General features: G+C 30.4%; 1 protein-coding gene across 1 annotated transcript in view; it reads left to right on the forward strand.

Moving 5' to 3' along the window:
* Positions 1-287: 287 nt before the first annotated feature.
* The window catches only part of LOC109852712 (F-BAR and double SH3 domains protein 2), a 29637-nt gene continuing 15435 nt past the window's right edge, over positions 288-14489 (forward strand). Inside the window, exons 1-11 of the mRNA XM_020424136.1 lie at positions 288-448; positions 2446-2543; positions 2814-2859; positions 3138-3223; positions 3627-3771; positions 4455-4591; positions 4872-4935; positions 5075-5203; positions 5421-5543; positions 12203-12306; positions 14259-14403. Of these exons, the coding sequence (XP_020279725.1) occupies positions 428-448; positions 2446-2543; positions 2814-2859; positions 3138-3223; positions 3627-3771; positions 4455-4591; positions 4872-4935; positions 5075-5203; positions 5421-5543; positions 12203-12306; positions 14259-14403 (1098 nt within the window). The 5' untranslated portion in view covers positions 288-427. The remainder of the gene's footprint in view (positions 449-2445; positions 2544-2813; positions 2860-3137; positions 3224-3626; positions 3772-4454; positions 4592-4871; positions 4936-5074; positions 5204-5420; positions 5544-12202; positions 12307-14258; positions 14404-14489) is intronic.

Here is a 14489-nt window from a genome sequence, read left to right on the forward strand (position 1 = left end):
TCATAATATTTTAAATTATTGAGTAAAGTTACAACTAGAACTTCCACTCAAGCTTTCGATCTATTCTTTATCTATCCTTTCCCTTCCACTTCCACTTTTCTTTGATAATTCCTTATATTTTCGAGGTTTACTAGGTCGTTGGAGAAGAAGTCATTCGCCAACCCGGGAGCAGCGCAAGCGCTGTCCAAGGAAGGGGTTGGACGATCAATAAGCGGTATGCTATGAGACCCCTGGCGACGGCGGTGGCCTCAGGAGGGCAGGAGATCAGTAGCGTACGGACGCGCGACCGGTGCACTTAACGCAAGTGCGTGCGTGCGTGAAGTGTGTGCGCATAAAGGGTGAGCCGCGAGTGAGCGAGGGTGAGCAAGAGCAAAACTGCCCCTCCTCCTCTACTCCCCGGCGCTGTGGGAAAAACTCCTGCTTCAGCATGCAACCACCACCGAGAAAAGTAAGAGAAGTCTGTGATTCGATAATCCACACCCTAAATAGCAAACAAGTTACAACTTTCATAATTTTGTAAAATTCATTTCCCGTGATGTAGTTGTGGAAAGAACATTTTTACGTCGGACATAATGTAAAAGAAGATCAGTTTTTCAGTTATGGTTTTAAAATACAAGAAGTTAATGCGCTTAAAAAACGTGTCAAGGATCTTGTTTTTATTATTATCGTGAAAACTAAGTTTAAAGGCAATTAAGTTTAAAGAATTGTTCTGTGATGATGTTTTAATTTCTACAAAAAGATGTATTATTTTTATATAGAATTCTTGATAGAAAATATGTTTTATTAACATACGAATAATAAGTAATAAAAATTAAAAGAATATATATAATACAAATTAAGAAAAATATATATAATACAAATATACACATATATCCTCTAAACTACAAGAAAAAGATTTTGTTAGAGAAATAATAAAGAAATAATAAAGAAATTGTTAGTTTTAAACTACTTGAGCCGAATCTTTTCGTTAGTTGGAAGAAAAAGAAATCTTTCTTCACGTCTGTAAAGAAAATATTAATGAAAAGAAATGTAAAGACACATTTCCCAAAAGATGAAAACGATACATAACGTAATTGTAGTCAATATCTTTACGTTGAAAAAAGAAAGAAATCTTACAAGTAGCCTGCTTTTATTTTTGTCTTTTCGCAGTTTAGGTATGAAAATAGATATTTTATATACATGTGTGTGTGTGTGTGTGTATGTTGTGCGCGCGCTTGCGTATATGTATGTTTGTGTGCAAAATTATGAAAATGCATTGCAGTAGATTGATATGTATCATTGATTGGCATTGATTTCCAATTTGCACTTTAGGTGGAGACACTATAGAAATTTTACATATATGCAAGTTTTGTATATTAAAAGCATTGATGTGATAATGTACAATAATGCACAATAACAATATAAAAACAAAAATTTAATAAAAATTGCACACTTTGCGCACACACGTATAATGTATGTGTACTTTAAAAAGTATCTAAATATATATAACAGAAAGAAAAAAATCGCAATAACAAAAATAATCTGAAGAATTTGAATTAAGGTAGTACTTGCACAAAATTTTTTTATAATGTGCTAAAATTTTAAAACTACAAGTACATTTAAGTGCTCTCTATGTTATTATGCAATTGGAACCTCTAGACCGTCTAGTTTTTGAGATAATTGGAAAATGTGCAGTTTTAACACTTGATGCATATATATATATATATGCAACTCAAGTTAAGATTTTTAATTATAATCGATACAATTCTTAATTATAAGTGATACAAACTAACTATATTGATACAATTCTTAAGATTATTATTAAAAATGAATCTGATATAGAACAGAAATATATAAATATTATAAAAAAGTTTCAAAATTGTAGACCGTTTAGTTTAGAAAATATAATTAAACAAGTTACGTTTATACAAATTTAAGAGTGTTTTCTTTAATACATTATCTTTTATGTCTTAATTGAGGAGTCATTTTCACTGTTTTCTGCATAAATGCGCATAAATACACAGCGTCAAAGGTTTAGATTAACACAACCCGGTGCCACATCTTTATTATCTTAGTACATCATATACAAGAATCTTAGAGTGTATAGGTTACATTTGCAACCAAAAGTTTATTTCAGTAAGCCAAAATAAATAATTGATTGTTTACTTTTTTAATTATTATTGAACATTGAGTCGATATTTTATCAATAAAGTGTTAAAATATTAAACTTTAAAGTGTATTTAGTATATTATAAATATCATATTGTAACTTTCTTTTCAATAATAAAACTCAAGTTTTTGTATGGAACTATCCCTCTAGTACTAATAAAACAAATAAAAAGTTGCAGTCCTGATATAAGTCAAAAGTAAAATAACTGTAAAAAAATTAAAATAATAAAATTTTTTTTAGATTAGGTTTGATTAGATATTTTTTCTCTAAATGAAGTTTTCTTTGTTTGCTTGCAAGGGAAACTATGCAAAATTTCTAAAAAATGTGCATGCGGAACAGGCAGCAAAATTGCAAGCAAAAAATCAACACGAGTGTGATCTTCTAGAAGATATACGGTAAGTCTTGTATATCAATAAATAATCACAACTCACAATGCATCAAGTTATTTTAGTATAATATATGTAAAATAATATTGAAGTATACAAACTTTACATATTGCAATCAAAATAAAAAAATATATACGTATATATTTTGTAGAGCTTTCTCTACTCTTATTAATGTATAAATATTATACTTCTTACTAAAATAATACTTTTAAAAGTAACATATTTGTACATTATTTGTTATTTTTAACACTAAATTATTATTACTTGTTTTTTTTTCAGTAATTTTACAATAAAAAAATCTGCTATCGAAAAATCTTATTCTGAGGTAAGTAACTTATATTAGTTTTGTTTATTCTGCAAATATTTGTTATTTTCAAAAACATGGTTTTCTTATTATTAATTAATTATAATATGTCAACTGTTATCACTTATTGTTAATCAAACTAGCAAGAATAGCAAAAATAAATATTAAAGAAATATATTCACAATTTATAAACGTTATGTAAAAATATTTAAGTTATAAAAATTTCATAGTGGTTATAATGTATGTATATTTTATATGTTTTTATTATTAGCAAGTTTTTTTAAAATCGATTTTTCTAGGCGTTACTCAAAATATCATCTGCATATTTGAACAAGAAAATACCCAACATACCAGATCTTAAAGTCGATGGAGCGGAAGAAAAATGGTAATTAATTTCATGTAAAAAGTAAAATTTGGTGTATGTAAGTTTTAAACTTAAAACTTTTTGGTTATTGCATTTTTATATGTGTAGAAAGATCATACCGTTATAAATTGCTCACATTTTAATCATTCTTTAATAATAAATTAATTTAATTGATTATATATATTAATTATGCAAGATACTTTAAAAAAATAAAAGTATTGTATAGCAAATAATAATAGAAAAATCAATATATCAGTGTTAATAAGCATAAGGAACACTTTCACAACGTACGAAAACTTCAACTTCTATACGAAAGTATACCGCTTTCAATCCTTGGCTACTTTATCGATTGAGGAAGTTTGCCAAGGAGAAGAAAGGTCATAAGTAAAGAGCAATCAGCGGGTGGTCGATCGAATGATTACAGGAACATGTGGAATGTGTGGCGAACCGTGCTGGAAGAGAACGAGAAGCTGGCTCGAGCGCGTCTTGCCGCTGTTGAAGTCTTCCAGCAGCAGATTGCTGATGATGCCAAGTTCCTCAGGATCCACAAACTACAAATCTCGAAGAAGGTATGAATAATAACTTTTGCTTTTTGTTTATCTATACACAAAATACACACAAAGTATTATAAAAGTACTAACAATAACTAAATAGTAAAAACTAAATAAACATTAAAAATAATTAACTTACCACGAGCCGGATACAAGAGATAGGCAGGGAGCAACTCATCGTCAGACGCAGGCGATTACGTGTGGTGCTATCAGCTGATCGCTACACACTGTTTCTGTATCTTTCTCTGTCTCTCTCTCTTTCTCTCTTTTTCTCTCACTTATTTATTTATTCATTCGTAATTTGTATCACTTAATCCGTGCATCACATAAATCATTGTCAATCACAGTGAGTTGCGCCGTTTCTGCCTATCTCTTTTGTATTCGATTCGCGGTAAGTCACCTATTTTTATTAATAACTCAAAAAGTAAGCTTCAAACAAAATTTTGTCGAATAAAAAGTTGTCTTAAAATTTAGTCAAGAATAATTATTTTCAAGGATAACGAGTTGTTATGAATCACCCTGTATAAATATTCATACGGAAATATATCACTTTATATATAAACATATTTCTGATATATAATTACATGTAATCATTTCTGTATGATCATATAAAAGTTTTTTAACGGATAAGACGAGAAAAGCACAAGTTACATGTTACATAAATATTTTTTTTAACATATATGTGAAAATTGAATTTTCAGGCTATTGACCAATTATTGATAGTACAAAAGGAACTACAAACCTGCGTACAAGACGTCGATAAGACGAAAAAATTCTACTTTGACGAAGAACATAGCGCACATGATGTGCGAGATAAAGCAAAAGATATTGAAGAAAAGTACGTATAAGATATATACGAGTATATATATGTGTGTGTGTAGTTATATAGATTTATATGTTGATTCTTATTTTTCCTGTTCAAAATTATCTACCCAAAAGTTAAATAATCTTATCCTTTATTTTATTATCAATGGCGACAAAAGTTTTGTTTCAAAACAGCATGGGTTTTTGATTATATTTTTCTTTATTTGTTTACACAATGTTTACACAATATAATAGCATAACCATTATCCATTGGTCTAAGCATGTAATAATTTATGTTCGATCAATGCTTGTAGATTGAAGAAGAAGAAGGGCTCCTTTTTCCAGTCGATAACGTCATTGCAGAAAAATAGCGCCAAGGTATATCAAACAATTAGTATAAATATAACACTTATGATAATAAACTAAAAATATATTTACATGAAGAGTAAAAAATTACTTATATATTTGACGTATAAAGTGATCACAGCTGTGATTAATATCAGTAATGACTATTCAGGTGAGCTCAAAGCGGGACGCTTTGGAAGAGAAATCAACCGGAGCACGTAATGATTATTTGTTGAGTCTTGCCGCTGCAAATGCTCATCAAAACCGATATTTTGTTGTTGATTTACAATCGACCATGCAAGTGAGTATTCTGTCTATAACATAACATAAAATAAATAAGCAAAATAATAAAACCCCAAATTTCAAAAATATTTCTATGTGTATACGCAGTTCTCATCTTTAAGTACTAATTCGAAATCTACAATTGATTTGAAGTTGTTTCGTATAAAATCATAATTTTATATCAGTTAAATCTGTAAGAAAGAACGATTATTTGTTATATTTTGTGTCTTACTTAGTATTTGGAGCAAGGAGTTTATGACAAGGTAGCAGAATATTTAACATTGATGGGACGCACGGAATTACTCACTTGTGTAGCAACACAAAATAGCTTTGGAAAAATCCGCGATCAAGCTCAACAGGTATGCCTAAAAATCGATAACACAAATTTATTTCTAAGTAATAGGATTACATTTAGAAAAATTTTATTATACAAGAGCAATGTCTTTTGCGTATATCTGTCACTTTCAACAAGCATTATGTTCTATTTATAAATTTCAATTTTGCCGCGTCTTGAATCTGCCGTTAGAGACACAAACTAACTTATTTCTTTATAGATTCAATTCTGTTAAAAAAATACATATTTCCAGATAAAGAAATTTAAAATAATTTTTTTTAGAGTAGAAGAAACGTTTTCTTTTCATAACATATCTCTCTAAATACTGAGTTTAGACTAAAGGTATTCTAGTACTATTTTACGTCAAATTAAACGGTCTCTGATTTAATACTTTCAGTATTAAAAAAATAACACTGGCATTTATATGATCTTAAAAAAACTATTTAACGGCAATTCAAGGTCACGATATAATGTTCCTCAAAATTGCAACTTTTGGCTAAATTATTTGTTTAAAGACCCATAATTTCCAGATAGTTGATTGCCAAAAAATAAAATAAGATAGCTTCCTGATATACAAAATAATTCAAAAAAATCTTTTATTCTTAAAAATATATAATCTGACTAAATCCAAAAACATTTTTTTGTTTTATAAAACTATGTCTGAAGCTTATTTTTTGAGTTATTAGAAATAGTTGACTTACTATGAATCAGATACAAGAAATAAGTAGGAGCGACGCAACTCACTGTCAGATACGGGTATTTACGTGGGGTACCTGTTGCAATCAGCTGATCGCTACACATAAGCTGCGTGTTAATAGTTACAGTCAGCAAAGAAAATTTATATTGATATTGTTGTTATATGTACTATAAATTTTTAAATCTGGCAATAGTTTTGGAAAACATTACGATAGTGCGCGCTCACACATGCAAACACGTTCTGCTCTCTCTCTCTCTCTCTCTCTCTATCTTTCTTTTCAATCACTTACTCACTTATTCACATTTCCTCGCACACTTATAATATATAATCTATATGAATAAATCTGTGCATTACAATTAATCATTATCAATACTATCAATCACTATCAATTAATTATTTGATTGATAATTCTTAGGAGAAGCATATAATCAAACACGTTTCTTCTAAAGATGATCAGTCATCAACATTTGTTTACTTCACGACAGGAGCAGATCACTTATTTCACAGATTGTACTTGTATATAATAATATCAACTATAGATTTTCTGTGCTGACTGTGAATATTAACATGTAGCTTGTGGCAATCAGATAAGCAACAGGCATCTTATGTAAACGCTTGCATCTGAGAGTAAGTTGCTCCTGTGTCCGGGTACTTCCTGTACACGACTCCTAGTAAGCTAATTATTTTTATTAATAACTTAAAAAATAAGCTTCAGACAAAGTTTTACAAGATAAAAATTTGTTTCAGAACTTAATCAGGATTATATATTTTTAAAGATAAAAGATTGCTTTCGATCACTCTATATATGTAAATATACATATATTATATTTACATGTACATTTAAACTCTATACATGTATATTTATATGTATAGAGTGTGTGATTGAAAACAATATTTTATCCTTGAAAATACAATTCTGACTAAATTCTAAAACAAGGTTTTTGTAAAACTGTCTAAAGCTTATTGTTTGAGATATTAATAATATTATATATATGTATATATTAATTCCTCGTTATAATCAAAATTTTCGGTTTAAAGATTTACATGTAACACGTAATATGAAGTGGTATAAAATGAATTGGAAAATAATAAATTCTAAGGTAATTTAAAAAATAATAAGGAAGTAGCTCATCATCAGATAAATTGTGAAATCGCTATTATAGAATACTAGGAAATGATTTTATGAAAAAGTAATGCCATATATAATTACAAACCGGACAATCTAGTAGTGGACAAAGATATGTTAAAACTGCATTTATATCGAAGTATAGAATTACAGCTGAGATGTAAGTCGTGCAAGCTACGATAAGATAGGTATAGCGCAAGCGGAAGAAACGCAGCCTGCAGAATTTAAGATTCTGCCTCGTGTCATAATTACTGTACTCCATAATTGTGATTAATACTACAAAAAAAATAAACATTTGAGTTCCACACATTACGTTAAAGAAATTGTTATGACATGAATTAGATATTGTATGAAATCAAAGACAGACAGAAGAACGAACATGAAAACAAAAGCAACAGATGCGAAACAGTCTAATCTAATGCGTCTTAAATGGATGAAAGAGAAACTTTGCGGACACATTTAAAAGAAAATTTTAATAGAGCGAAGAAATCATATTCTCTTCTAGCAATAAGCCATAAATCTGTTTAGTCTCTTAAAACAAAAGACAAAAGAATAAATAAAAAGTAAAGAGTTTTCAGAAATGAAAACTATATAAATCAAAATGTAACGTATGTGTGGTGAGAGTAAAACAACTAAAGGAAACAACTGAGAAAAACAAAGCGAGTTAACATGTTGAACATTATATCTGAATGACGAATAAATTTCTTTCTTTTGTAGGTGATGATTTTATTCATCTAAATAAAACAAATTCTCATCACACAAAGAATTAATTATTTGAGTAAGAAACGTACTCTGTTAGACGTTCAACATGTTACATACAATACTTTTATTAAAAATAAATATATTTTATATTAATTATATTTTAAATTAAATATTATATTAATATTTATCTGATTATATATATCTAAATATCTTAAATCATATAGTGTTTTGTTTCATTTTTAATTTTTAATTAAATTAAATTTATAATTAATCAGAAAAATATTAATAACTTAGTAATATTTTTATAAACCTAAAAACAAGCATTAATAATATAATATTTTATGAATGCAATAAATTGAATTTTATTTCTCAAAATTAAAAAAAAAGACAGTTATAAACTTATCAGCTTTTGTATTCGATCCTTTTTTATTGTAAGTTTGCTTGTATTGAGAAAATTTTTTGCCTTTATAACGAGGAGTTACTATATATATTTTTAAAAGAGATCAGAACAAAAAGTCACACTATTTAAAAATTATCTAAAAAATAAACTATATGAACTATGTTATATAATGTGTATACTATTGTATAATACACTTTGATAATTATTGAATATAGAAGATTGAGGTTCAAGGGTCCTGATCTTGATATACGAGGGTGGGGTGAAAAGTTTCCGGCCTGATAAAGAAAAACAACTTTTTTTGTTTTTTTTTTCGCTTTATTTTTCAACATAATCTCCATCAAGATTAATACATTTTTGATAACGGTGCTCTAATGCAGTGATACCATTTTTATAGTCCGATATGTCAAGTCCCTCAAAATACTTATTTACAGCATCGATGACTTCCTCGTTGCTCTCAAATTTTTTATCTCCGAGCCATTTTTTAAGGTTGGGAAACAAATGATAGTCGCTGGGGGCTAAATCCGGTGAATATACTGGTTGGGGGGAACAATTCGAACTTCAATTCATTGATTTTAGCCATCGCAACGACCGACGAATGGGCAGGTGTGATGTCATGGTGAAACAAGATTTTTTTGTTCGCCAAGTGAGGTCGTTTATTTTTCACTTCGTCCTTCAAACGCTGCAATAACTCTGCGTAGTATTGACCAGTGATGGTTTTACCTTCTCCAGGTAATCAATGAAAATAATTCCTTTCGCATCCCAAAAAAACAGTCGCCATAATCTTATTCGCCGATAAAATTGTTTTTGCCTTCTATGGGGTTGGTTCATCTGGTCCAATCCATTGTTTCGACTGTTGTTTACTTTTAGGAGTGGTGAATCCAAGTTTCATTTACAGTTATAAATCGACGCAAAAATTCGCTGAGGTTTCGCTTGTACAGCGCCAAATTTTCGATTGAAACAGTTTTCTGGGTGAATTTTTGATCGACCGTTAGCAAACGCGGCACCCACCTAGCACAGAGCTTTCTTATGCTCAAATGTTGATGTAAAAAAAATATTGCGTACACGTTCAGTTGACATCCTAGTAGCCTTAACTATCTCACTTACTTTTATTCTGCGGTCCTCCGTCACTATTTTATGAATTTTTTCAATCATTTCGGGAGTTGTGACCTCAACGGGGCGTCCTGAACGTGGATCGTCAGAAGTGCTCGTGCGACTTTTCTTAAATTCAGAAACCCACTGTTTGAAACCGTTGAATATGACGGAGAAGAGTCTTTCAGTGTGGAATTCAGCTCTTTTTTAATTTGTAATGGTGTTAGGCCTTTTAAATAGAAGTATTTGATGACCGCACGCTTCTCTGATTTTTCCATTTTCACGTAAGCAATCGAGGCGTCTTGTTCAATCGGCTCTCAAATGTACACTAACAGAGCAATCGACCTGAAAATTTATTTACTAAAAGCTAATGAGATATAGTACTATAGAATACAAGCCAAAAATTAGACCTGCTGGCGCTATCTCTAGGTCAGGCCGGAAACTTTTCACCCCACTCTTATATGTTATAAAGGGCACTCTCCTGGGTAGTATTCAAGGGGTTTTAGGCGGCGCTCATTGTTTATTAAAAAGTTATTAACAAAAAATGTTTAAAAATCACGATCTTTATTTTTAGTAATAACATGTAGAATAATGAAATAGGGAGTACACATTTGCTCTCAGTTATCATTTCTAGGAGGACATTCTGAGTTGCTGATACAAAGATATATATATAGTATTTATTAACGGTATTGTTGATTATTAGTTGATTGTCATCAGTTGATGTTTCAGAGTGTGAAGTAGCTTATCCGTCATTCCGAGCGAAGTTCCACATAGAAAGAAAGAATCGTTGAAAGATCGTTGTCGAAAGCGAGTGACTTTCGAAATGTTGTTTCACGAATTTCTGCATAATTATCCTCACGAACGCTTATGGCGTGATATTCGAGGCGGAATTCCACAATATATTATCCGAGCGGAACATTATATTAATTATTTAGACGAATTTGTGTTTAAACGTAACGTTCAGTATCACCAGTGGATTGATACATTTGTTGACATTATGTCAGCTTTATATCCCATTTGTGATGTAGAAAGAACAGAACAATAAGAGAGTAAAAACATATAACAGTATATTACAATGACTACTTTTTTATGTTCTTCTTGTTCGTGTTGTAAGGGAGAGTAGACAGGGAGAGCTTTACTCCCCAGTACGGGGAGTGGCTTCGCCCTACCTCTGTTTACCCTCGAATAAATCACGTACACACTTTTGACATGAAGCGACATTTAATCGAAACCTATGCAATGAAGAAATAAGAAAAAAATAAGGAACGACTTTCGATTAAATGTCACTTCATGTCAAAAGTGTGTGCGTAATTTTTTTGAGGGCGAGAGCAGGGGATAGGGTGAATATTTAGACGATTTCAACAACCTATAAGATCAAGATGTACAACTACAAGATCATTAAATTAAGGAGTCATTTAATAAAAAGAATAAAATGATTCTTTCATGAGTAGTAGAATTGATGTCCGTTAACATCTATGCAAAGCTGCGCAAACATTGAATTCCTGAAGCATGTATATCTTTTAACACTTTTGGATTGATTGTCGCATATACTGCGACAATTCGTTGTTTCATATTGTGGCCGGTATTTCTTAGTACATAATGTTTTTTAGTGTTTCAATAAAAAAAAAAGTCGAGCAATGTCAAATCGAGCAAATGAGCTGGTCACAAAATTGGTCCGTTCTATTTTTCGGTTCGGGAAGATTTTGTTGAATGTAACTCTCACTCTACGTCTATAATGTGCGAGACAGCCATTATGTTGATACCACATTACTCGGCAAATGTTCAAGTTTACATCTTTTAATAAGATTCCAAGATTATCACGTATAAAGTTATCATATTTTTATCTACTGATATTGAAGTTGAAAACTTTAGTTTATTTAGATCTCTAGGATTTATAATACAAAATGTAAATATTTACATTTCTTGCTGTATTATAGCGATAAGTATAAAGATATTGATCAGGAAATGCTAATCACACCAAAAAATATGAAACAACTGCGACAATCAGTCCAGAAATGTTAAGAAATGCTTTAGGAATCAACGTTTGTAGCATTGCATTAATGTAAACGGACATCATTTCGAGCATTTCTCATGACGTAAAAATCGTTTTATTGTTTTATTTGATAACCGAATGGTCTTGTGTTAAGTCGTTAAAATCGTTTAAATATCCGCTATTGCATTAGAAAATTATAAAAAAGTATAGCATGGCATTAAAAAAAAATAGAGGTGACTTTGAAATCTTCGAAGTACTATATTTACAGAAAACTTATTACTGACATCTTTCCCTTTGATATCACACAACTTTTATAATTACAATATTTTCATATCTTCAAAAATAACAGAGATATTCCACGTAAACAGAGTTAGTGCTATGTGTGTACCCACTCTGTAGAACACTACTCTGTGAGGTACTACACATATTTATTGTATGTTATTCTAAGTGCAAAAAATGTAAGTAACGCGAAAGACCTCATGTTTTCTATGTTTATTAGTTCTCATGACGATCGATATTACTACTATAAATTAGACTTGATATTCAGAAATCGAGGAGCCTTAAACAAAATATAAATTTTGTAACAATTGATCCATGTAACTTTTGGCTCTGATCTCTTTTATCTGTTTAGTTTTAATGAAAAATAAAGAATTTGACTAATGATTAATAATTCGCAGCTTACTAGGGAGTACAATATTCAATGCTGCTGTTTATACTATCCTGTTTTGAAGCAACATATTCAATATGATTTCGAACCCTGCGATAGCGACCCAGTAGATAGGTTTGTAGATTATTTCATGCTTACAGCATTAAAGTATACAAAAAAAAAACTGTTCTTTTTATTATACAAGTGAACTTCAATATAATATACAGTATGTAACAAAAAAAAGTGAACACACTGTCGTGTAAAACAAATCACGTTTTTAAAGTTACGGACTTCAACGCTATCTACCGTAACAAATGAGAACATAGAACAGACACCTATCAATCGTATTTGACATTTACTGCTTACATCATAAGACAATAAAAAGCAATACTCTTTTATTTCTGTAATAATTCGTTTTATACACTTTTCAAAAGTAAGTGAACACCTTTGATATCTTATTATTTACTATTGTTTACGTTACGTATTTTTGAAAACATTTCATATTTTTATGAATTTTGAATGTTTTTATAACATATTATATTAAAGTTATGTACTACTACTATTACTACTACTACTTTTTTCATAAAACGTGTGTATTAAAATTTAATATAGTTTTCTATCTCGTTCGAGTTCTTTTTTTGCAAAAATGAATAACAAAAGAAGCACTTGACAAATGAAGAGAGAAAGATTGTCATAAAATTGAGAAAAGAAGGCAGATTCTACAGAGAAATAGCAAAGTTTTTCAATGTAGCTGTCAATGCCATTTAAAAAATAAAAGTTTTTGAAAGAAGGTAGAGTCGCGAGATTAACTAATCTAGGCCGACCAAAAATTACTGACGATAAGATAAATAGAAGAATAAACATTTCATTAGTCGATCTACTTTTGTCAGCTCTCAAAACTTCAGAACAATGATAAAGAAATCCATTTTTGTTACAAACAATTAGACGTTGTTTACACGCGGTCGAAAAACATGTCGAACAGCAAAGAAAGTGCCTTACGTAAATAAAAAAATATTAAGAAACTTATGAATTTTTATATTACGTTCACGTATTAAAACCGCATACATTCTGGAAAAAAATCTTATGGATGAGTCAATAATTTGTTTACAATATTATTGCTCTTTGCAATTCGTGCCATCTTCTTGTCCCGGAATCGGCGTGCGGTGTAGGCTTGTTTGCGCGGAGTATCACGTTCCGGCGTGGTGCTTTGCATGTGGGTCATTGCCCGCTGCTGCGGTTCGGCTCTATCGCAGAGATACCGCTGATCGTGGGGCGCGAGGTCGCATATTATTAAGAGAGAGAGAATTACAAAATAAAATTACTTTATTCGAGCGAAACGAGAAGAACAGAACAAAAAAAAAAAAAAAGAAACAAAAGAAATTATTACAACAAAAACAAAAAAATTACTAACTATGCCTCGTGACTGACGGTATTGGTTAGTGACGGAGTCTCACTCTGTCACATAATTAAAATTACTCCAAGAAGTCATAATTCCAGCAAGTAATAGATTAAGGCAATAACTTTATCCTGCAGCAGAAGAATGCTCCCGTACATAAGACGAAGATTGTCACAAATTATTTAAGAGAGAATTCTAAAAATACGTTAGAATGATCTCCGCAATTCCGGACTTATCATCAATTGAGAACATGTGGGCTATGCTCAAATTACAAGTATCGAAAAATACACCTAAACATATTCATGAAGTAAACAAAAAATACAAAAAAAAAAAGCAACTATTTTCAATTAATGAGTACAAAAAAGTGACACTTTCTTTGCCTAATAAACTGGCGAAAATGTCATTAAACAATGGCGATTAATATATATTGAAACAAAAATATGTTCACTTTTTTTTGGAGTATTTATTTATATAGTAATTGTTTTTGTTTTTTACTCACTATATTGTCGAATAATAAAAATTGTATTGTTTAAGTTTCATAAACATTATTTATTTAATAAATTGCAAATAAGTGAGTTTATGTAAATTTAAACTTAATTAATACACATCATTTTTTTTGTTCTATCACTCGCTGTTAACTTTTTTGTTACATACTGTATTGTAAATATGGATGTTTTTACTATTTACATAGGATAACTGCAGATCATTCGGCGGCGTCGATGTTAGGTAAAGAAGCGCGTCGCTGGTCAACGAGAATTGCTCGCGAGATTAGCAGCGTCCGTGAGAACAACAGAAAGTTGCAAGTACTGCAGCAACTAAAAGAAGCTGGTCAAAAGGTCTATAATATTGAATTGTGTGTGTGTGTGTGTGTGTGTGTGTGTGTGTGTGTGTGTGTGTGTGTGTGTGTGTGTGTGTGTGTGTG

Source organism: Pseudomyrmex gracilis, unplaced genomic scaffold, assembly GCF_002006095.1.
Source record: "Pseudomyrmex gracilis isolate BER0280 unplaced genomic scaffold, ASM200609v1 scaffold_33, whole genome shotgun sequence".
NCBI lineage: Eukaryota > Metazoa > Arthropoda > Insecta > Hymenoptera > Formicidae > Pseudomyrmex > Pseudomyrmex gracilis.